At 41.3% G+C, this 23,872-nt stretch overlaps 4 protein-coding genes across 6 annotated transcripts; 1 reads left to right on the top strand and 3 right to left on the bottom strand.

Annotated features, from left to right (window-relative positions):
• Positions 1 to 164: 164 nt before the first annotated feature.
• Ncoa6 (Nuclear receptor coactivator 6) lies at positions 165 to 11,701 on the bottom strand. The gene is made up of 6 exons (XM_032438673.2): positions 10,672 to 11,701; positions 9,480 to 9,660; positions 8,079 to 9,404; positions 3,124 to 8,016; positions 2,565 to 3,080; positions 165 to 2,499 (listed from the first exon to the last, which is right to left on the bottom strand). The coding sequence occupies exons 1-6, from the start codon at positions 10,684 to 10,686 to the stop codon at positions 2,438 to 2,440; spliced, it is 6,993 nt and encodes a 2,330-aa protein (XP_032294564.1). The 5' UTR covers positions 10,687 to 11,701; the 3' UTR covers positions 165 to 2,437.
• Positions 11,702 to 12,116: 415 nt separating this feature from the next.
• cype (cytochrome c oxidase subunit cyclope) lies at positions 12,117 to 12,872 on the top strand. The gene is made up of 3 exons (XM_002052388.4): positions 12,117 to 12,256; positions 12,446 to 12,630; positions 12,690 to 12,872. The coding sequence occupies exons 2-3, from the start codon at positions 12,458 to 12,460 to the stop codon at positions 12,751 to 12,753; spliced, it is 237 nt and encodes a 78-aa protein (XP_002052424.1). The 5' UTR covers positions 12,117 to 12,256; positions 12,446 to 12,457; the 3' UTR covers positions 12,754 to 12,872.
• A 46-nt stretch (positions 12,873 to 12,918) lies between these two features.
• Positions 12,919 to 13,852, bottom strand: LOC6628101 (acylphosphatase-2). The gene is made up of 3 exons (XM_002052389.4): positions 13,533 to 13,852; positions 13,203 to 13,329; positions 12,919 to 13,136 (listed from the first exon to the last, which is right to left on the bottom strand). Exons 1-3 carry the CDS (start codon positions 13,594 to 13,596, stop codon positions 13,022 to 13,024), a joined length of 306 nt encoding a protein of 101 aa, XP_002052425.1. The 5' UTR covers positions 13,597 to 13,852; the 3' UTR covers positions 12,919 to 13,021.
• Positions 13,853 to 14,934: 1,082 nt separating this feature from the next.
• On the bottom strand, positions 14,935 to 21,712 carry fusl (transmembrane protein fuseless). 3 transcript variants are annotated; one of them, XM_002052390.4, is made up of 5 exons: positions 20,995 to 21,712; positions 17,132 to 18,368; positions 15,959 to 16,111; positions 15,705 to 15,888; positions 14,935 to 15,648 (listed from the first exon to the last, which is right to left on the bottom strand). In XM_002052390.4, the coding sequence occupies exons 2-5, from the start codon at positions 17,873 to 17,875 to the stop codon at positions 15,317 to 15,319; spliced, it is 1,413 nt and encodes a 470-aa protein (XP_002052426.1). In that variant the 5' UTR covers positions 17,876 to 18,368; positions 20,995 to 21,712; the 3' UTR covers positions 14,935 to 15,316. The 3 variants fall into 3 exon arrangements, with proteins under 3 accessions (XP_002052426.1, XP_015028678.1, XP_015028677.1); XM_015173192.3 differs by having other exon boundaries at positions 21,285 to 21,712; XM_015173191.3 differs by having other exon boundaries at positions 21,306 to 21,712.
• Positions 21,713 to 23,872: the final 2,160 nt, after the last annotated feature.

Genomic DNA, 23,872 nt, shown 5'->3' with positions numbered 1-23,872 from the left:
ATATTTGAAGTATGGTTTGTTGACGATATAAGAAGGAAATATTTTGTTTTTTTTTTTTTTTAATTTTCGTGTATATTAAATCTTTGTATTTTCTTTTTTCTATAAATATTTTTTTACTTTAATGTTAAAGTACAAACAAATTCTTTATAATAAATTTCTAATACTACGTTTTAAGACACTTTCGTTTTATTTTTGTTGTTCTTCATCTTGTGTTGTTACATGCATTTGCTTTTTAATATTTAAATTTTAACCGTGTATATGTGTGTGTGTATGTGTGTGTGTATGTCTTTGTTGCACGAGTTTGTGTTGAATGGCATTGGGGCATATAAGAACTAATTTTGTTTATACAAATTTGCCATTAACAATTTTGCAGATTTGAATTGCGGTGAATTTTTTGTATTTTTTTGTATTTTTATTTTTTATTATTGTTTGTGAATTTTGTGTGGGGATAACTGTGAAATGCTTAGAATTGTTGACATCCATGGTTTTGAATGGGGTTTTATGTATCATAACGAACTCGTTTTATATATGTATTCAGAGATATAATATGTACATATATCGGTACTATATATGAATGTTATTCTAAAGGATCGTGGTTTTATGTAAGTTTCTTTTCTTCTCTTCATTCATTTACATTAACCATGAACTAAGTATCAAAAGACTTATTTAATTAGCAATCATACAATACACATAAGATAATAATATTGAACAATATATATGTATGCGTTTAAAGAAATATTAATATAATGTGTTTGTTTAGCGTTTTGCTTCTGCTATGCATCTTCATTTTCCCCTAATTGTTTAAATAACATTTAGCAAAAATAGAGCCTGCTTTATATACAATACAACTTTTGCTTTCGTTTTTGTTTTTGTGTTTTTGTTTTTGTTTGTTTTTTTTTTTTTACTTTTACTTTTCTTGTTTTGTGTATGCAAAATATATAACATTATATACGGCTTCTTTTTGTATATAAGTGTAGACATATGTTCATTCGCTTTGCAAAACTACAAACACTTTCTATATATTTCTCTCTGGTCTACACGCTATTTGCTTCGTGATTTGCCTTGACTAACTTATTGCAGAGGTTTTTTATGTGCATATATTGGTAGAGAATTTTCGTTAATATTATGAGCGTTTAAAACTAAAAAACAAATTTTTTTTTCGAAACAACGCAAACGTTTGCATAAAAAACTATAAGAACTATTATCTATATTTCGTGTGCATATACTTAAAATAGAATAAAAATAAAAATATAAAAGTATGGTCTGATTTGTTTTGCAATCTTAAGCTTGAATCATTAGGATAAACCGTAGTAAATTATTTATATTCTTAAATGAGTTTATGTTGCATTTATTAGAATAATGTCTAAAGTATATACAAGAGCTTAGATGAGAAAATGAAAATACGCATGCGTGTTAGGGTGTTGTTTGAGTTAACTACTTTGTTATACATTTCTGCACATATTTGATTTTCATCTAATTTGTTCAAAATACATTTTTTGATCTTCACATAAATTGTCTGTTTCACTTGACTAGCAAATCTATTAACCATGGGACATTTGATGAAAAGTAGCGCTCAATTAGTAAAGGGTTGTTTCAAAATTAAAAATATAAGTGAAACATGGATTTATGTGTGTGATGCTGCTCGTCAGAGATGCAACATTATTGCAACCTTGTGTTTACAACTAACTATACAAATATTCAAGGAAAACCTTTACAAAAACTTTTTACAAACAAAAGAATTGGCTTTTGTGTGCTTGTGTGAGTTTAAGCTATGTACAGAGCTCAGAGCCGTTAAACGAAGCATGGTAAACAATTCTTTCAACAATTCAAAACGACGCCGTTATGCCGTTTGCGATGAGCTACTGCCGACAGAACGATCATCGCCCGTCACGCTCAAGTCCGGAACGGATTCCTGAAAACTTAATCCAAGATTGTTGCTAAGCGGCACCATGTTGAGAACCTCGCTAACATCACACCACTGCTGCTGTTGCTGCTGCTGCTGCTGGAGATGGTGCTGCTGCTGGTACTGGTGTTTGCCAGCATTCACATGTTCATTTGAGTTTCCATCGTGGATTTCCAGATTTTGATCGTCCTTCTCACTAAGTAGATTATTCAAACACATGTTGAACTCATCGTAGTCTACAAAGTTGCCGCAATCTAAAGCTGTGGCATTGCTCAAATCTGGCATAAGCAGGCTGACCGCATCGACAGTCAGCGCTGAAGAGATATTAACGAGATCCTCTTTGACATCTTTAATATCGTTTTCAACGCTGCCGTTCTCATCGACGTCGCCTTCAACGTTTTGCGCCTGGTCCAAAGGGAAACTAGTGCTGAAATCAAACCTATCCGGAATATCCAGTTCGATCAGCTCAACCAATTCGTCCTCGTCAGCATCGTTTGCCTGATTAATTCCCTTAGCCAAGGCGCAAAACTCTGGTCACTTGTAATCACGCGAAGTCCTTCTTCGTCGTCCCTCGGTCAGCATAGACTCGCTAATTACTGTAAGTTATAAGAATTTGTATAGAATCTATTATAACATTTTAGTTGCGTACGCGACAATTTACCTGCACTGCGCGTTTTGCGGCGCGCTTCTGCCACACTCTCTACACTCGCATTCGTATTGGGATTGGCCGCCGCACCACTGACTACTCCGGTACCCCCAGCTGCATTTTTACCCGTCGTCCCCTTGTGCTCGGCGGCTGCGGCCGCAGCAGCAGCGGCTGCATTGCTGCGACTGTATATTATCTTGTTAGCTGCAGCGCTCGCCCTTACGCTCCTCCTGGTGCCAACTTTCTCGTCTGTTGGCGAATTGGCATTGACCACATTATTGTTATTGGTAATGTTGCTGGTATTGCCACTGGTAGCAGCGGCTGCTGTTGCGCCACGTGTTGCATGCACCACATTTGTGTTATTATTGTTGTTGTTTGATGTTCCGGCTGTTGCCGCGTTGCTGACAGTCAGCAACGTCGCACTGTTATTGTTGTTGTTTGTGGCAATGGGCTGCGTTTTGGCTGTCTTCGGTGTCTGTGCGGATGTAGTAGCATTCAAACTGGGAGCTTCTGTAAAGTACTCGGGACTGACTGAACAAAGAATCAACATTAAATTGTATTTTCGTTTACTCACTTTGTTGCTGCTGTTGCTGTTGCTGCTGCTGTTGCTGGGCATTGCGTCTAGTCACGTGTCTTTCCTCAAACTGTGCCTTTGAATTGCGCACCTTGCCTGCCACCTCGATTAGTGGCTCGTCCGAGTCGGAAGACTCTATTTCGATCTTCTTCGATAGCACATAATTGAGCCCTGTTTGGTCTGTTATATCCGGATTATTGTTGTTGTTGTTGCTGTTGTTGTTGCTGTTGTTGTTGCCACTGCTGCTGCCACTGCTGACACGTGCACGCTTGGCGCTGTTGCTGCTGGTGCTGCTGCTCGTCTCGCCGACAAGACTGGCGTCGATTGTTCCATCATTGCTGCTGCCGCACTCAGACTCCTGGCGACGGCGTTTAATACAGCTGTTATTATTATTGTGAACTGGTGTTGTCGTGCTCAGACGCGGACTCGGGACTGGCGTAACACGGGCTACGCTTTTAATCGGCAATGTTGGTGTTGCTGCTGTCGCAGAAGCTGTTGTTATGACTACTGCTGACTGTTGTTGTGCTTCTGGGCTGGTCTTTGGAGCGTCCATCGGACTCTCTAGTCGACTAGTAGCGCGTGTTCGGATGCGCGGTGTTTCCGCATCCGATTGCGGGGGTATTTCAATCGATATGGGTTGAAGTGCGTCCGTTAGCTTTTCTTTTTTCTCGTCCAACACGTTTTCTTTTTTATCTGGGCTGTCTTCATCGCGATGTATTCCAGGCTTTGGTTCCTGTTTACTGGCCGTCATAGCTGCTTGTCGGTTGTCCTGCAATTCAGCTTCCTCCGTTTTACAGTTCAAAAGCGTCGGCTGATCCTCCAACATATCCTTTTCCACTTTCATCTTCGATTCGGTATTTGGATCCCTTACAGTTGATAATAGCACAGGTGCTGGTAGCGGTTTATTTTTATCCTCCGTTTCGATGTTGTCCGTTAACTTTTTAATGAGATCGTCGTGTTCAAGTATAACATGCTCCCCATTCAGTTTCGGGGTGCTTGGCGCTATTGTAGTAGTCAAATGGAAGCCACCACCCATTGTTGCAGCTACCGTCTCCTTTGAGGCACTGGCTACAATGTTCTCCGAGTCATCCGGAATGTCTCCCTCCATCTTGGCAAGTGCCTTTTCAATCTCATCGTCGGCATTCTGCAGCTGTTGAAGTTTACTATTGTTGCTTGTTGTTGAAACTGCTGAAGCAACTGCTGCAGATTGTGTTATTGTAGTTGATGTACTTGCTGATACTGTCGCTTGCTTGGTAACCAATTGTTGTTGCATCTGTATGGGACTGCTGGAGGATTGTTGGTGCGGACTTTTTTCAGAGAGCGCATCCATCGACTCTATACCACTGTCTTCGCCGCCGCCATTGTTGCCGTGACCGGGCGTACCGCTTCCGTTGCTGGCGGGCGAATTGCGCAATGTGCTAGCCAGCACAGACGCCGGCGTTGGTGACGATGTAACGCTTGTTGTTGTACTCGCTACGGTTTGTAGACTCACGTGGTTTAGTTTGGGATGCCCTGACGTTGTTATTGTATGTGCATTTGTACTTCCAATTGGATTTTCATTGACATTATTGTTAATAATCGTAGAGTTCATCGAGATGGCCACTGGCAGCTTTCTCTCCCCAATCATTGACAATGTTGCCGTTGCAGTCGCAGTCGGTGTTGTGGGCGTGGGCGTGGCCGTCGTGACGACCTTTATTGTGGCTGTATCTGTTGTGTTGCTCGGCGCCCGTTTGGTGATCTCGACACGCTTCAGCGTCGTCGCACTTGGCAGCATGGTAACGGCCGCCGCCAGTTGTTGTTGCTGCTGCTGCTGTTGCTGCTTCTGTAACTGCAGCTGTTGCACAGCGGTGATGTATGGCGGCGGCTTATGGTTTTTTGTCATCGGCTTACCACCCACAATGGGTGTAATGGTGGCTGCAGTCTTAATGGGATTCTTTAAGGTAATATTGCTCAGCACGCGACTGTTGCTACTGCTATTGATATTACTATTGCTATTATTATTATTGTTATTATTGTTACTATTATTATTGTTATTGTTATTGTTGTTGTTGTTTGTGGTGGCGGTGCTTGTGATAGCACTAAGAGTAATGCTACTGGGCAACGAGGTGGCTATCTTGCTCAATTGCTGCTGCTGCTGCTGGATGGTCGTGGTGGTGCCAGTGTTAGTTGATCCCACAGTCGCTAGATGCCCATCGCTGGCTTGCGTTTGTGATTTATGTGCCTCCACAATGGCACTAATCGTTAGCCCGTTCTTGCCGGCCACAATTGTTGTGGTCTTAGCACCTGTTGGCAATTGTTGCGCAGGGTGAACCGATTGGGGCGGCAATGGTGGCGGTGGTTGTGGCGTCTTTTGTAACAGCATGCCAGAGCTGGGCAGCCCATTCACATGTGGCGCAGCTATCAGCTTTGACTGTTTGCTCTCCGTCCCGCCGTCCATTACTAATGCCTGCTGTTGCTGTGCCTCATGATCGCTAAGTGTTCTCTTTATTTGGCGAACCCTTTGCTCTTCGTCAGTGGCCAATGGCTTTTTCCGCTCCTTGCGCGTATTCTTCACAACCACTGAGTTTTTGCCGCGAAGCCGAATCTGAAGCGGCGGAACACGTGGCTCACTTAGTCCAACGGCAACACTTTGCTGTGGATCAGTTTGTTGCTGATGTTGGAAACTGCTATAAACTGAATGGTTTTGCTGTTGTTGTTGCTGCTGTTGATGCTGCTGTTGTTGTTGCTGCTGTTGTTGCTGCTGTTGTTGTTGCTGTTGTTGCTGCTGTTGTTGTTGCTGTTGCTGGAGCTGCGATGCAGGTAGTGTCAGCAATTTGGCCTGCATTGGTAGCTGGTGCTGCTGTAAATGATTATTGCTGTCCATTATGGCATTGACTTGGACATGCTGATGCTCATAAGACGCTGCAGCTATATCCACTTTCTCCAATTTAAGTCGCAGCTTGATTTTCTCCTCTGCAATAGCTGCTGCAGACACCGTCACTGCTGTTGTTTTAGCCCTAGCATTTCCCTTGGCACGTTCCCTTTTTGGCTTTGGGGTAGCCGTTGTTGTTGTGTCCTTAGCTTTGCGTTCCTTCACACCCTGTTGCAACTTTTCGCGCAGAAGATTTGGTTTTGTTTTCTTACTATTGCCAGCGGTGACAAGAGTGCTATTTCCTGCACTGTCAATCAGGCCAGAACTGTTGCCTGATTGAGAGGAGTCGCCGGAAGCGGAGGATTGCATTTGCATCTGTTGGGTTTGCGTGGGCTGGCATTGGTTCGTTTTGTGCTGCGTCATTTTTCTCGAACGATTCGATGCAGATTTGTTGGAAGCAAGGGAATCGCGAGAGCGCTCCTGATCACTGCTACCAGCTATTGGCAGCTGCGAGCCAGAAATAGCCGAATTGGAGTCCTCCTCGGAGAAGATATTATTCGGCAGCAACATGTCGTTGGCAGGATTAAAGCTCGTGTAACCGCTCAGACTATTCGACATGCTGCGAAATTGAAGTTGCGTTGTTTCTTGCTCCGCCTCCGTGTCACTATCATCACTAGCCATCGGCTCCATATCGCCAGTATGCGGATTGATGATGAACTGCTTTTGCTGGACATTTCCTGGAGCTTGTTGTTGTTGTTGTTGCTGCTGCTGCTGCTGCTGTGCCAGTTTCTTTTGCGCAATAACTTGTGCATTTGGACTATCAACCTGTTGCTGCTGCATGTAAAGTAGTTGTTGTTGTTGATGCGTTCGATGCGTCACTTGCTGCTGGGGCAGGTGAATCTGGCGCTGCAACTGTTGACGTTGTTGTTGCTGTTGCAGTTGTTGCAATTGAGTTAATTGTTGCTGTCTCTGCTGCTGCTGCTGCAATAACTGCTGTTGGTTGAAGGGCTGCATGTCTAACATTTGAGTTTGTTGTTGCTGCTGCTGCTGTTGTTGCTGTTGTTGCTGCTGTTGCTGGGGTTGTTCTATGCATCCGGCCGTATCCTGAAGCGTGCTCAGGGCATCGCCTACATCCATGCCGACCGCCGTCAAATTATCCTCGATCAAGTCCAAGTCTAGATCCTTAGCATCCTGAAGCAATGATTCGAGCTCGTTCTTATCCTCAAGGCTCAGCGTTGAGTCTAGATCACAGTTTAAAGTTGGCAATAAAGCGTCCAAGTCGTTGGTCGTTAAGGCGTCGAGGTCGGACAACGAAATCAATGGATCATTTAGGCCATGACCAACGGCTGTAATGTTCGTAACATTCTGCGCTTCCTGTACACCTAATTGCTGGATTGGTATTGGTAGCTGTTGATGCTGCCGTTGTCCGGTCGCTGTCAGTGCTATCGTTCCAGGTGGCACCATTTCTGCCGTATTAGATGCCGTTGCAGTCTGCGCTGGACCGTTGTTGATTTGTTGTTGCTGTAGATTGTATTGCATCTGGTAGCGCGTGAACTCCTGAAAACTAATTTTAGTAACCGAATCCATCGGCTTATTAAGCGCGGGCCAGCGCGAATTCGCCGCCGCCTGATTGTAGTCGGGAGGCGGTGGCAGCTGCGCATTGCCCGCGCCCGCTACAGGTACTAGGTGAGCATGTTGCATATTAGAAATGGGCTGCATCTCCTTTTGCTTTTGTTGAAGCTGCGTCAGCTGATGTGAATGTGGACTTTTCGGCGTCGTCGAAGGCGAAAGCATTGACGAAGGAGGCTGATGGTTAGCCATCAGCGGACTGTGCATTGAGTGATGGCTGGATGCAGGTGAATGGGCAATGGGCGATGCGCCGCCATGAGACATAAACTGCTGCGTCTGAGGCGAGGACAACGGCATGCTCATAAGTCGCTGATGTTGCTGTGGGGGCGGCGGCGGTAGACCGGATCGTATTTGCTGTTGCCTCAACTGCTGCTGCTGCTGCGATTGTTGCAGGCCTTGATTATTGAAGCAATCTGTGTGAGTAAAAGTATAAGTTTTATAAACTGATTGATTCCACTTCTGTCCACTTGCTTACCAGTCTGTTGCTGCCCAATAAACTGCTGCTGCTGTTGCTGCTGGGGTGGCATAAATCGTGGATGTATACCCTGCATCTGATGATGGCGCTGTTGATGTACCTGTTGCTGCTGGTGACGCAATGCAACCGCATGCTGAAATCGATGTGGTGGGGGCCCCTGATTATACAGATTCGCATTACCACTAGGACTGAGGAGCAGCTGCTGCTGCTGCTGCTGCTGTTGTTGTTGCTGTTGTTGTTGGTGTTGGTTTGGCAGGTTGCGCATTAATACGGGCCCGACACCGGTTGGAGAGGAGGGCACCACCGGACTAGGCACGTTTCCAATGTCGAGAGGTGCACCTGTTGTTCCCATAACAAAATCGCTAGGAGTGGCTGGGGAGCACCGCATTGGCGAGCTGGAGTTCATCATTTGTGTGCTTGGACTCATGCTAACTATTGGTGACTGCGGAGTTGTTGGCGCCGCCAACTGGGGCGACTTCATTTGACTTGAAATTGCATTGCCGTCGTTTTGCAGCAGGTTGACCAACAGTGGGGATGATATTGCTATGTTATTGCTGCCCGACAACGTAGTTGTAGGCGCTGGTGCTGCAGATGAAGATGTCGTCATATAAGTCTGTGCTGGCTTCGCGCTTGGTGCAACAACTGCCGAATTGCTATTGTTAGGTGTAGTCAAACTCGAACTTGGACCTAGACCGGGATATGGTGGAGGCGGATTTACGAACTGAGATTTATTGGAGGTTCCCGCAAGAATTGTTGTTGCAATAACCTCGCCGTTCTGCGTTGTTTGATTATTTAACAGATTGAGAGTCGCAATGGGGGGTGGCGGCGGTGGGCCCAGCGCATTTATGCTAGCTGTGGTTGCTGTATCCCTGCCCTGCAGGACACGTGCCTGCCGCATACTTTCGAACGGGAAATCTCTTGGCACATTAAGCGTGCCTGCAGGTGAGGGCAGCAACGGCACTTTGCCTTCCATGGGACACACTGTGTTGGGGGACTTGAAAACAGGCGGCGTCGTATTTGCATTACTGTACGGCGAGGATGGTGTCTGCGGCGGCAATGACTGTTGAATTAGTTTCTGCTGCGTTAGCACATTTCGCCGATGCTGATGTAATTGCTGCTGGCTAGAGATTGCATCGTTTTGCGTCAGTTGCGTGATTCGCTGATGTTGTGTATATGCTGCTTTGCTTGTACTGGGACCATCGAAGGTGGGCGCCGCCAGAGGCGTCGCCGCCGAATTGCCAACGCCAACGCCAACATTGAGGGCGGCTTTGTTGGAAGACGTGCCAGCCGCCTCAATTGCACCGATTGCGACATCTTTTAAAGTATCTACAAATTAAAGTTCAACAAACGTATTAAAAAGAAAGGAGCTTTTATATCTAAACGTTATTGGATAATACCTACCTTTTGTTATTTTAATATCTTGTCCTCCAACATTTAAAGCTATCACAGAATCGCCTTCAGGCTGCACGGAAAGAATCCCGAGCGCACGCAGGGTGGGATTGCCCTCGACGGCCAGTTGACGCAGTCGTTGTGCTGCATCCCAGGGGAGAGACACCGATATCCGCACAGACGGTTCAAGCTGCTGCAAGTGAGAGAGTTCAGTTAATAAATGCATTGCAAATTCTATACATTTAAGGAAGCAGGAGGCAATGATATTCCTAGTGATGTACAACAGAACGATATGCCAACATTTATCGTCTATCGAAAACTGAGCTTGCACATGCAGCCCTGCCGTAATAGCCACAAAATATATGTTGTGTGTATGTACCCAGTAGGCAATCAAATTGTTATAAAACGGATTCTAATTTTAATTCACTCTTAAATAATAGAACAATTCTGTTCATGGTAATTATTGAGCCAGACATGGACAGAAAAACTACCAACAAAAAAAAAAAAAAAAAAACAATTAAACATTTTGACGTTTCTGTTTTGTGCTCGTACTTCGTGTAGCGTGCGAGCGAGATGGTTATATAGGCCTGTTGGAAATTCCAACAACAATTTATTACAACAGAAATATATGGATATTAATTCATATCTGGCCACCTATGTTGTATTATAAAATAAAACAGTGTACTACATTGTGTCATACCTACGATACGTCAAATGCACAAATAAAGCAATATGCAAAAGCCCCCTGGTGAGAGGTTGCTCACGTTCTCATTTTCGACATACGTACGTTATCGATATCTCGTCGCCATTTTTCTTAAGGCTCTGGAAAGGGTTGGTGCCAGAGGGGAAGGAATTGGTAACCAAAACACTGCTGTGGTCACCTTCGTTCCTTATTTCCATTTATTAAAATCCCACAAAAAATATAGTGCCATACGCACACAGGTGCATTTAACGGATGACACGTTCGAAAACGGTTTTCTGATGTAAATGAAAACAGCGTGGGTGACGCAAGTTTTTAATAAGCAAACACGACCCCTCCACCTCTAAATTCTTGAATGAAAATGCAGAAGTCGCGAATCAGCTGTTTGCGCAAAGCTGAATGCGGCAAACGGAAACCAAAATCATGAAAACCATCAAAAACGATAGAAGAAAGTGACAAGGGACACACAATTGCATTAACGCATAATGCACATAATGTACTCACCTGTTTAAGTGGCATATCATCACACGGCAATCGAACCCGTCGTAGATTTAATTGGCAAAGTGTTGTACAAATTTAGCATTTAGTACAAGCGCACACAATTCTTGCTGTTTCTATTACTATAATCACGAATGTGTATCGATACCATCATCGTGGCCAATTAATAAATTCGTTTTTGTTTTCCAAACTATAAGACGCGCATTGTTTCGTTCTTTGCATTTAAACAATTGCATGTTTGCACTGCACGCATTTTCTACTATTGTAAGCTTGTTAATTTCACAGAATATGACACAAAAACACACGTCCTAACATTATTGCCCCGCTCGCACGCACTTAAAATTGTTTTTGCTCCACGGTATGCACCAACTAAATTGCTGTTTGGTTTTTATTTTGGTCTTTATCTGCACTTTTGCTGCTTGTTTGCATCCACCCATGCATATGTGTTTTTTTTTCCCCTCAGGAGCTCTGCGTTAGCCTGTTATTTAACTTAATTTAAGTTAACACATGCACATCTTCTGTTTCCGACGCATTTTTCCCCGATTTAAGACAACGTGGAGTGTGGGTGAAGGCGTCCAGTAATTGGGCGCTCCTCTGCTGGCACTGGCTGATTTGCTTTTGATTTGATTTTTCCAATCTTTTGAAAAGCAGCTAACTGCATGAAATTGCAAGCATTCGTTTTTGAAAAAATAAGTAATGCACTTTTCACAGCTTGTAGTGAAATATTTTGGTGTCACAGTTGTTTTTTTCTATGCATTTAAAATAATAATATTGCTTTTCACTCCGATTATTTTTCTTGTCACAATTTTCGATTGAACAAAGTTTGTGGTGTTGATTAAGACAACCTACGAACGGATACAATGTTTATAGTTATACAAGCAGTCAACAGAATATTATTAATTGATTTTAAGCTTATTGGTATTTCTTTAGCGTAGTGTTTTTGTTGTTTATTTTGTAAAAAAATCTTCGTAATTATTGAAATTCCACGAACAATAACAACCGCCATTTGCATTCGCCTTAGTGGTAGCCATTTTTATTTTCCAGTCAGTGTTTACCTAATATTTGTCAACAAGACATACTAAAAATGCCAGCACATAGCACTCAGTGTTTCCAACTTAAAAAAATATTGTCTAATAATGTTTCTCATACAATTTATCGTCTTGACTCTATATTCTGTAAAATTACTATTAAAAACTCTAGAATTCAAATTATTTATGGAAAATTATTTTAAAAAAAAATCTCTAAAATTATCTCAGTCTATAAATGAGTTTATACCAGGAATAGAATATTTTAAAATTACAAAATGGGTATCTGTCGAGAATTTAGTATTTTTTAAAATTTCGATTCCGAATATTTGTGTCGAAAAAATAAACTAAAATTGGCACTGTTCTAATTTCAAAGCGAAAAGGGAAATATCGGTATGCGATATTTGAATAAATATATAACGCACACTAAGTAGCAGGTACCTACGACAATCGAATCGCAACATTATCATAGTGTGGCCACCCCAAAAAAAACAATTTGTGTAATGTGGCAACCTTACAGAATATTTGATTAGAGTGGCAGCATTAATAGTGAATAATCTGCAAATGTGAGTAAAATAAAAAGTTCAGTAATATCTTTACAGTATTAATATCTTGCAACAGTACGAAGTATAGCGTAAATAATTCATTTCAAATTTAGTAACCGAATTGAGTGTTTGCTTATTGAATTTTTCGCAATAGCATTTGCTGTACAATTAAGTTACATAACAACTGACCAGTGAAAATTTGATTTACAGTCCAACAATAATATGGCCAACACTCCAGCAACCTCCAGCAGCGCCGGCCCCGTGCTGCGCGGCCTGCACAATGCGACCATAAAGCGCAATCTGGCTGTGGCTCTTGGACTAACTGCAATTGTGACAGTTGCCTTTAAGGTTTTGGTCAATGATCCAAAGAAAGCTGCCTACGCTGAGTTCTACCAGTGTGTATTCAAAATCAATAACATGGTTTCGCCTTGACTAACACGCATTTTATTTACAGGAAATATGACGCCAACAAATCTTTTGAGCGTATGAAGGCCGCCGGCCGTTTCCAGTCGTGCTGAGCAAGAAGCTCTAGGTCTGGCCGGAATAGTATAAGACATGCAAATGTTTGTGCTATAAAGTGTGTAGCTCTGCTGTATTGAGAAACCGATAACCAAATATACTTCAATTCGTATGTGAATTGCGCTGTGCTTTCTTTTGAGCCCCAATTCAAGCTGGCTGCCATGTCGGGATAAAAATCATTTATTAAATGGTTTCTAGTAACTTATCGAAATAGTGCACAAAACAAACACAAAAGAAAAAAAGACTATAGACATGGGACAACAACATTTAAAATCGAATTGCAAAGTCTTTGTAATCCAGTCGATTTAAATTGCTTTGATTTCGCAGCTCGCATCGCTCGATCTGACAGCCTGGTGAGCCCTCGCTGGACAGCCAGGTTATCCTATAATTTATAATTAATATTAAGCATTAGTTAAGTAGCAGCATAAGCAATTAGCATGTAACATACATTTTGTCTACCTCCGTTTTGGGGCCCTGCATTTTGCCGACAATGGTGCCGCGCTTGCTGTTCTTGACCCAACCTGTGATTCCTGCTTTGGTGCAACGGTCACGCGTGTCTTTCGTGAGATTTAAGCCTGCCGATTACACAAACATTCTCTGCTATAATTACTTTGCATTTCGCTTACTGCATATACGAAACAAAGCCAAGGACATAAAATGCCGAGCTACTGTGCAAGATTTATTTTTAGCCCGTGGTGATAGCAAATGCGACAGGCGGCGGGTGACGGGCGACGGGCGACGGGCATGGGGTTTAACTAAATAAAAATTAACTCTTAACCTTGCACATGTCCGAAAACCTCAAATTCCAGTGTGACCAGCTGACGTATGTCAGGTATGCCCATGGCGATCGCTTCCACTTCCTGTCGCTTTGAGTCGCCCTTTCGCGATTATGTAAGGTTATGGACTTTCCGAGAGGTATGCACAGACGCCTTGACACATATGTGTACACGTTTATTAACTTGGTTGGCTTCAATACATTCTAAAGTCGGATAACTTGTGTTTAATGTGTGGAAAATGTTTTGTTAAAATGCAAATCAAATGATCGATTGCAATTGATTTAGCTGTTGCGAGTTTGATTTTCAGCAAACCGTCGACAATTTTCAACTGAAATGCCAAGTTTTTGCATTTCACGCCTTGCTTCAATATCAATTGCTTTCTATTTTGCGCTTTCGATTTACATTTGCGTATTTATTTTAGCTGCGCAGTTTCCCCCCCTCGTTTCCTTTTACTTTTTTATTTTCAGCGAAATTGGCCTGATAAATGTGTACCCAACGCCAAGCACCCTACTCGTCGACTAAATTTAATACATATTCAACATTTCTAAACATATTCAACATTTCTATTTAGTGACAATGCGTTGCAAGCGGCATTTACATATGTGTAGGGCTTATTAAGTCCGATTTTAAACAATTAACATCAAGCAATAATTAATGACAAGAATTTTTAATTAATATCATAATTATTAATACATTTATAATTAAAATTAAAATAATAATTATTAGTATCATCATTATTATTATTATCATTTATAATTAAAATTAAAATAATTATTATTATTATCATTATTATTATTATCATTTATAATTAAAATTAAAATAATTATTATTATTATCATTATCATTATCATTACCATTATTACCATTATCATTATTATTTTCATTATTTCTATCATTATCATTATTATTATCATTATCATTATTATTATTATTGTCATTATTATCATTAATTTTATTATTAATGATAATTTTGATTATTTTTGTGAATGTTCTCAATGTGGTTTTTACTTCGATTGACATATATATACATAGTATATATATATATATATATATATATATATTGATTCCATACTCTTATGGAGACCAGGAAAAAACGAAGTGAGCAATGCAGTTGATGCCTTTAAATTGTGGCATTATTATTGTTTTTTTTTTTCTTCTAAATTTCATGAAACTTTATTGCCAAATTACATTAAAATTTACCATGACATATTCCTATCAGGTGCATGAATCGCTGTAGGGCTAAAGTATATGTACATATAGAGAATTTTCTTTTGCAATTTCGATAAACAAAAGGTGACTATTTAAATATATATTTATATATATATATATGCATGTGAGTAAATGCAATGCTGCAGCTGCTAATAGAAAAAAAAAGAAGAAAAGAAAAACAACACATACAATAGATTGTGGCTCTAAGACTAGGTCTGTAGTCAAAGAAATATGCATGATAGATAAGAAGATTTTATTTGAAATGAATGTTTATAGAAAGCGAAAGCTAAATTGCAATGCATAATGTACAAAAGGAGAGGAAAAGCTGTGAATTTGTACCAACGATTTGATGTAAGTATACCACACACACACATATATATATATATATATATGTATATATGTATAGGCATAATCGATTGAATTTTGTACAATTCGATATGGAAATAACTGACGAGCCCAACAGGCCGGGCTGCTGTTAAGTATGCTAAACTTAAGTTAATTGATTTAAAATTAGTTAAATACCACAATGCGTGCATATGGCATATGAAATCTAGACACGCGAACTGATTGTTCAGATTCAGATGATCTGTGCTTTGGCACGCGGCTTCTCAATTAGGCTGTTCTGTGCCTCCTTGTCCTTCTCCAAGTGCCTACCCAGCGCCTGGTGATCCGCCTTCGAATAGTAGAACGGCGACTCCAAATGCAGATACTGTTCGGTGGCCAATTTCTTGCGGCGTTCGCGCAAAAAATGCAAACGAACATAGTTGATGGGCAGATGCACACACTCGGCACCGGAGCCCTCGGCATCGATGAAGACGCCGCGCACCAAAATTGAGTTGGAACACTTGAGGGCGGCCAGCACCAGGAACGGAATGATGTGGGTTATCCAGAAGCTCATCAGCCGATCGTCTGAAACAATTCGTTTATTGTCGGTTCTATTGGGGCAATATCTGTTATTTATTTACCGGGAAACACATAAACATCAAGCAGATTCCAGATGCCGCGCCAGGCATTTACGGCTCCAAAAAATGTCATCAGATAGTAAATATCGCATATGATCAGCTTGAGGATTCCGCTGATGCGCCGGCAAACGTAACGCATCAGGGGCTGTATGACAAAGGTCACGAATACCGTCAGGTAACCAATTAGCTGTGCGGATGGAGCATAATCTTACTGTGCTGCTGGTTTAGTACAATACGAATTGGCAGCTCATGCTTACCAGTGAGCCCCATGCGGACTTTGCCTTGTCACGCGGATACAGGGTCAAGTCAAAGATGCCCCAGACACCACGCCAGGCAATCACGACCAGGCTGCCAATGACAAAAACGGAAAACAATGTGTCCAGCACGTACAGGCCGGGCTGATTGAAACCCTGCATGATATGATATCGTATACAAAGCCCAAAATTTGTACAAATATTTATTAGAGCTCAGTTCAATGTGGTTCAATACCCTAAGCCGATCTCAAAACTACAAAAGCTGAAAACTCGGAAACTACGAAATACCAAAAAAAAAAATCTTATATAATTAGTTCTCATATTTTCAAAATATTTTCTAAAATCGATTTTAAGAACTCTTTAAGTGCAAATCCAATTTTATGAGAGCTCAATATTTCTATCATGGTGTAGGCAGTTAGAAGAAAGCTAGAAATAATTTGAAGAGAGAAATATCTGAAGTGTCGAAATTTCAAGACATTTTTTCTCTTACCCTGCTTGACCTTAAGCTCGCGATTTTATATTAAGTAAATGATCAAGGACCTTATGAAAGATCGAATGGATTTCGATTCTCTTCTCTGTATTGGAATTGTGCAAATTTTTGTCGCAGACAAAAGGCAGTACAAAAATCTGTATAAAGTATATAGGCGGGGGGCCCTTCTGACTGTATGAAAGTAACCAACCGAATTCGAAATGTTTTCAAAGAGTTCGATCTATAATTCTGGGCTTTGAGTATCATTCGAATTTGGTAGGAGAAAGAGAATTCGAATTCGAAATGTTTTCGAAGAGATCGGTCAATAATTCTTGCTTTTGAGTATGTTTCGAATATTCGAAGAGGAAGACAATTCGAATTCGAAATCTTTTCAAAGAGATCGGTCAATAATTCAACAACTCGAATTCGAAATGTTTTCGAACGATCTATAATTCTTGCTTTTGAGTATGTTTCGAATATTCGAAAAGAAAGAGAACTCGAATTCGAAATGTTTTCGAAGAGAACGATTTGAATTTGTTGTTTTTGAGAATCTTTCGAATTTGCTAAGAGAAAGAGAACTCGAATCTGATATATATATGTATATGCTTTTGTCCATGTCCAGTTTGACAATGTTTTCGAGATCTTTGCTGAAGCTGTCTTTGCTTTGCATGTTTCTATATAAAATCTTGTGCAGAATATCTATTTACCGGTATTTTAAACATGGTGTCCACCTCAAAGTAGTCGCTCTTGTGATCCATGGTCACCGTGTAGGGAGCTGCGCCCAGATTGCGCAGAGTGCGGGTTCCGACCAAGAAGAGCAATGCTATCAGTGTCACCACCGATATGATGGCCAGGGAGTCGATGCTGGTCAGCCAGTCGCATATCATCCAGGCACCGCGCCACATGTTGACGCAGACGATGCCAAAGACGGCGGTATACAGCCTGGAGATGGCATAGTAGGTGAGTCGTCGCTTGTCGGGATGTATGTGATCCTTGAAGAAGTTCTGCGTGATGGTAAATATAAAGTGACCCAGGCCGCCGATCACAAAGGAGGCCAGTGCGGAAAAGGGCTGGCTATTGGGAAAGAGCAGCACACCCATCAGCTCCCAGGTGCCGCGCCAATAGGCGATCACGCAAGGCGCCACCACCAGGCAGGAGAGCAGCACGTCCAACAGCTCCAGGAGCAGCTCGTGTAGATTCCGGCGGGGCGCATCAGGTGCATATTTCTGGCTGTGCGGCGGCGCGTGTGTGCAGGTATGTTGCATAGTTAAATGGGGCAGGGAATGCGCTTGTTGATGCGTATGCAGCTGCGGCAGGTGTGTATGCTGCTCCGACGCTGACGCCGACGCCGAAGCCGACGCCGACGCCGGCAGCAACGCGGGCGGCTTTGTGTTGCCGCCGATGATAATTGGCGCCGGATTCGCCGCTGTGCACTTGTCCATGGTCAGCATATTGTGTGCGCCTGCTCAGTGCTTCTACTGCCGGAATAAAGCCAAAAGTTTCTTGCGTTCGTTCGGATTGTTTGCTGTTTGGTCCAGACGTCGCCCTGTGCTGCTGCTTTCATCTGCTCATCTGCTCATCTGCTCATCTGTGCATCTGCGTTCTAATACTGTTTTTGCTGTGGTCTCGGGTTTGGCGAATCGCAAATGCTGACATTGTGCTGATTGTTAGCTCCGCTACGGTTGAAAGAGAGAGAGAGAGAGAGAGAGAGAGAGAGAGCGAGAGAGATGCAGCGCTTCCTTCTTCTCCGCTTCTCTACTCGCTTTCGTTGCACTGATAATAATCCAGCACTGATAATTGTTATAGCAGTTAAATAACAGACTACGTGTTTGTCTGCCTCCAGTTGTCAATCTGGATTGTATAATCCACACAGCCACATCCACCAGCATACGCCAGCGGGTCACCCGGTCTGGGTCTCGCTTTATGTTCTGCCTGCACTTGGGCCTGCAAATGCAAGGAACGCCACATCAAATGTTGAGTCTAACCTAATTCTTAGCTAAGCTAAGCCCAATCCAGATCTTTTCGGTAGACTCATATGTGAGCTACTGCTAAAGGGCCGTTTCACCTATATGCTATCTTTTGTGAGCCCTTCAATTGTTCCCATTTATGATATTTAATAAGCTTGTTTATCACACGACACGACTGTGACATATGCTTCCGTTTGGCTCTAATCAATATATATAGACATTCTGTTGTCATAGCATAGCGCTTCACTCAAGCACTTAATATATCCAATTTAAGACGTCGAGCAGCATGAATAGAAAAAATAAATAAAAAAAAGTGAAAATATATTCACAGCTCAACTCTGAATTGGCACTGAGACTGAGAGACGGTTTGCTGCTGAAGGTGGCAAAATTTAATAACTCGCTTTCAATAAAAAATAAAAACGAATTTTTATGTTTGGGGCTGCGGCAATTTGTAGCTCAGAAATTTGGCCTCTTCGTCTAATTTTTGTGTATATTGTGTAAATCCAAATTAAACAAAGCTAATTAGACAAGCGCATAGTATATGACGGAATTAGACTGATTTGAGCAGCGCAGGATGTTTGTGATTGCGGCTGCGACAACGTGGCGTATGCGCAATAATTAAACATGACATTCTGCTTCTGAAGGTCTGTCTAACAAACGCTAATGCAGACAGCAACAAAAAAAAAAAAAAAAGAGAATACAAACAACAACAACAACAATGCTGTAGAGATTGGGTCAAGCGCATTCGCATTTAAATAAATCATCGTGCTGGAATTGCCAACTAAATGGAAGTCCCGCGGTGCAGCTCATTAAAGTGGCCACAGCGCAGCAGGACTTCCTCGTTCCTCGTCATATTAGGGGTCAGCCGTTGATAATTTAGAGCATTTACACAAAACCGGGGACAGAAGATGACTTAAATGTAGACCAAATAAGTTTTGCAAATGCCAAGTCGCCAAGTGCTACATTGTGCTTCAATTACCTCAGCTAATTGACAAGAAACTGGCGACATTCGGAATTCCAATTGGAATTGCCGTGATGCTGTGCTTATCAGATCAGACCAACACCCCCCCCCCTCCCCTCCCGCACACACCATCTCTGCCTAGCTTTAAGCAAATTATATTTGCTTGCAAAGGTCTCTAATCGAATGTTTACCTTTGTTTACTGTGCTATAGAGCTAGATTTTATAGTTTGTTTGCGAGAATCTTGATCAAACACACGAATGCGAATGCTTTTATACTTTTCTTAAGTTCTGTAAATAATAAATAAAAGCGCGAAAGCATGCTTATCTTAGGATAGCCGATTATTTAATACCCTTGCACAAACTTTAAGTACAGAATATATGTCATCTATATATGATCCGATATTGATAAGACTTTGCATATATATGAAAAGCAAAATAGAGTATTTCGATAAGCAAAATTGTTTTCCAGCCAAGCGCCTAATTTTTGTCCGATCGTTGCTAGGGCAGCTATACGATATAGTTGTCTGATCCGAGGCGTGTTTCGACTTATCTGAGCAGCTAGTTAACTAAAAAAGAGGCAACTCGGTCGTTGCTTCTTATCTAGAATATAAATATATGTACTTCTCTTGGATCGTAGATATTCTTCTTTTGTGCGGTGCTAATTCCCTTGACAAAGTTATATACTCATTAAGTTTGCGCACAAGGGATTGGCACGACGTGCCAAACACCTTGCAATTTTCATGGGAAACGACAAAAACTAAATACTCGAATATGAGAATTTTGTCGCAGAAAAAGTTGCTTTTCTTTCATTTCGAAAATATCGATAAATATCGATTTTTATTTTACGCTGGAATCGACTACGCGAATGAATGGGCGAAATAGGCATAGCTACGAATATTGTAGTTATTTTATTGAAATGAAATTTCCCAGGGACATTCAAGATCGCATATCCGTGTCCCTCTCTCTCTCTCTCTTGAACTTAAACCTGATATTTGAAAGAAATATACATTTACTAAACACGAAACGAGTAGTTTTAAGTTGATTTTTCTTCCCCCGTTTCAAAATTGAAACCGGGTTTTATAAAGAGGTTCAGGGTATTCCCAAGTCGGGCACTTCCGACTAGAACAGACTACAATTGTTTGAGTAGAGGCTTTTAGATAAAATTGATCTAATGATAATCGGATATTCGACAATCAATTTTTAAGGGTGTCACACAGATAGATCTTGTGCTCTAAAGCCATCTCAAAAAACGAGGCTAATTAGATGAAATTCCAATTTTTGCTTATGCAAATTTTAAGCCATTTTTTGTGCAAATTGAGATATTTGTTTTGTCACAATCCATCACATAATATTAACTACATATACTGGAAAATTCCTTTCGGTCTGTCAGGACAAGCATTATATGTATATATATATATATACCTAGACACTATCAGCTGAGTTTGAAAGCTCGCTATCTTATCGGGCCCGAACTTTTAATCGCCAATTGTTATCAAACGATAAATTTACAATCCGGAATAAAGATAATGCGTACAATCAAATATGTGTATGCAAAGAAATTACGCATAATCATTTAAATATGTACATGAAAAAAAAACCCAAAAAAAAACAAAAATAAGTAACAGCATTCCCAATTGTTTACCGTTTCAAATTAACATTAGTTTTGCTGTGTGATGGCGTCTCCGGCGACTGCAATTGTGGGTGCGTGAGCGAGAGCGTGTGTATATGTGTGTGAGAGAGAGAGAGAGAGAGAGAGAGAGAGAGAGAGAACGCAATGGAGAGGAGCTTAGGCACAAACACATGCACATCTATGTGTGCACATACACATGTATGTGTACATTATAATTGTACGCACTGATTGAAGCGCACGTGTAATTGGCAGAGTTTTTTCGATATGTTTTACGCGAAGATGCAATTTGAAATGACGCGCACCGGAAGTGATTGTTACTACACCTGTACACCTGTTCAAGCTAGGGCCTGACTTGATCGCGAGCAAGACTTTGACCGTTAACGAAGGAGTTGGTTGTTTGAATGAACGAACGCGACTTTAGGCGCTTCCATATGTATTTATGGAAATAGCTTAGTCGCCGCGGCGAGCACACGTAAACACAGTAGTTACACACACACACACACACACACACACACACACACGCACAGGCACACACAGGCACAAATGCAATCTAGTTTATTTGTGCGATTGTTTGAACTTCGAGATATATTTTGCGCGGCGCGAGAGCTTATGGCACTTGGAAGCTGCAGCATCCAGCGCGGAGGTCACTTTAGTCAACCGTCAATGGCAGCAAAAACTGAACTGTGTCCGATCTGAGTTTCGCTTTTGAACTGAGCTAACCTGAGCTGAGCTGAGCTGAGCTGAGCTGGGCTAGGGTCGTCAGCCGCGCGTCGTCCGTGTCGTTCCCAGATTCACAGATTCGTGCCCGTCCATATTGCTCTACGGTCGAGCCGCACACACACGAGCAAGCTTATCAAACCGTAGATAGAGTCCGATGCGGTGCGGCGCGTCGCGTTGGGCATATGTTTTTTGGATAAATCGTTTAGCCGATCGCCGTCTCTCAGGTCGAGCTTGTCTCAGCATAAAGCGCGCTCATTCCCGTTCATCAAACTCGGATTATCAGCACTTTGATTGATTCTTGCCTGATCTAAAATTCTAGGCTGTACAATTTTGCACATGAGACACGTGTATGTACTCCATGGACTCGAAGATTTCGACTTCCTTCTATCTAAAGACACTTGCACAAAACAGAGCAAAATGTATCTTGCAATCATTTTCAACATTTCTATAAAATATGAACTTTTTTTTCCTTTAGATGACATTGATTTACTTAGTTGAATTAATTAGTGCCCCTGTTGGTTTGTTTGGTATAGATATTAAATTAATTCCACAATCATTGGAAAAAAAAACGTGTGCAAATAAAGACACGCTAAATCTCGATCCTAAGATGAAAATCGCAGCTTGCAAAGTTGATTGTGTGCTGTATCACTTTACGCAAAACAAGGGGCTAATAAAATTTGAAAATTATTTGCAGTTAATAAGCTAATAAGAACACGGCTCGTACTATGCACGCTATGAATATTCATTTGAATGTGAATGTGAATTTGAAATTAGAACTGGCGACCAGCTTCCTTTTTATTTATAACACAAGCCAATAATTTATGCCATTCGTTAGAGATAAGAACAGATTGTAATACTATGAAAATCTGAAATTCAGTCAGCAAATGTGAAAGTTAATTGCAAATCGAATTCATAGTCGAATCGTTCTCACCGTTGTCATGCAGCAGAATATATATTTAAATAATTAGAGTTGCTTTTGGCCTCATTAATGAGTAAATCGCCTAAAATTATAATAATTATATTTGCCATTAGACTGCTCAAAGTAACAACAAAATGTATCTCAAAATCGTATAAATAGACTTAAATGCGTGGATAGGTATTCAATATGCGTGCGAGACAACAAAACTGACCTAGCATAAGGTTATTTAATTAAACTAATTTTTATTTATGGCTGCCGTTTGTTATATTATGCGATATTCAAATTCCACCTGACACACATTTTCTTAGAAACTTGCGCTATGTCAGGTCGCAGACAACTTATGCATATGCTACACATTGAATATATCATAGATATTGAAATAACCGTAAGCCATTTAACTAATTGATGGATTTTTTTTTTTTTTTTATTATTTATTTTTACATTAAATTACCTAGCTTATTATTAGTAAGAAATGTGGGACACAAGTGTATACATACAACAATCAACTGATTCAAGTCGAACGAGCGGTTCTCATTAACTAAATAATTTCGACAAAAATCGCCTCTAAGCTAACCAACTGCCGGCTGTGAGGCTTATCAGCGATGATAAGGGTAAGTGTATTTCTCTAGCGATCTTATTAGTGGTATGCTGCTGCTGCTTACAGTCAGACATCGGCACATCTATATGGTACATGTTTCTGACATGCGCGAAAACAAGAAAAGCCTTCCCAATAGGAATACAAACAAAACAAAAAACCCGGGTTATAAATCGCGGGCATTGGCTGATTATCAATTGCTTATCAGTTTTCAGAGCAGAGCAAACGTCTGCTAAACTTTTTTTTTGTTTTTGCACCCATAGGTACCCTAGAAAATGTATATAAGTCAGAAGGTTATGCAAATGTGTGTAGGTAGCAAGCGACATGTTCGACTCTATAAAGCATATACTATTCAAGCATTCTATCTCTATATATAAAACTGTTGTTCCTGACTGACTGACTGATTGCTGATCAACGCACAGCCTATGCCGCAAGAGCTAGGAAGCTGAAAGTTTCACTGGACCTTGGTGGAAATGAGGGTCAAGGATTTGGTGGGTGACGTTTCGCGCTCAAATTCATTGTTAAGGATCTATACGAAAAATCATTTGGGGTTGTTTCACACTCTTTGCAGATCTTAGCATCCTCGGTAGAAATTCGATTCAACGATTTTGTGGGCTTAGTTTTAAGTTTTCACATGTATGTCTCTTTGAATGCAT

Source organism: Drosophila virilis, chromosome 4 (genome assembly GCF_030788295.1).
Source record: "Drosophila virilis strain 15010-1051.87 chromosome 4, Dvir_AGI_RSII-ME, whole genome shotgun sequence".
NCBI classification, from domain to species: Eukaryota; Metazoa; Arthropoda; class Insecta; order Diptera; family Drosophilidae; genus Drosophila; species Drosophila virilis.
Note: the sequence above shows the minus strand (reverse complement) of the source record. Positions and strands in the feature narration are given on the sequence as shown.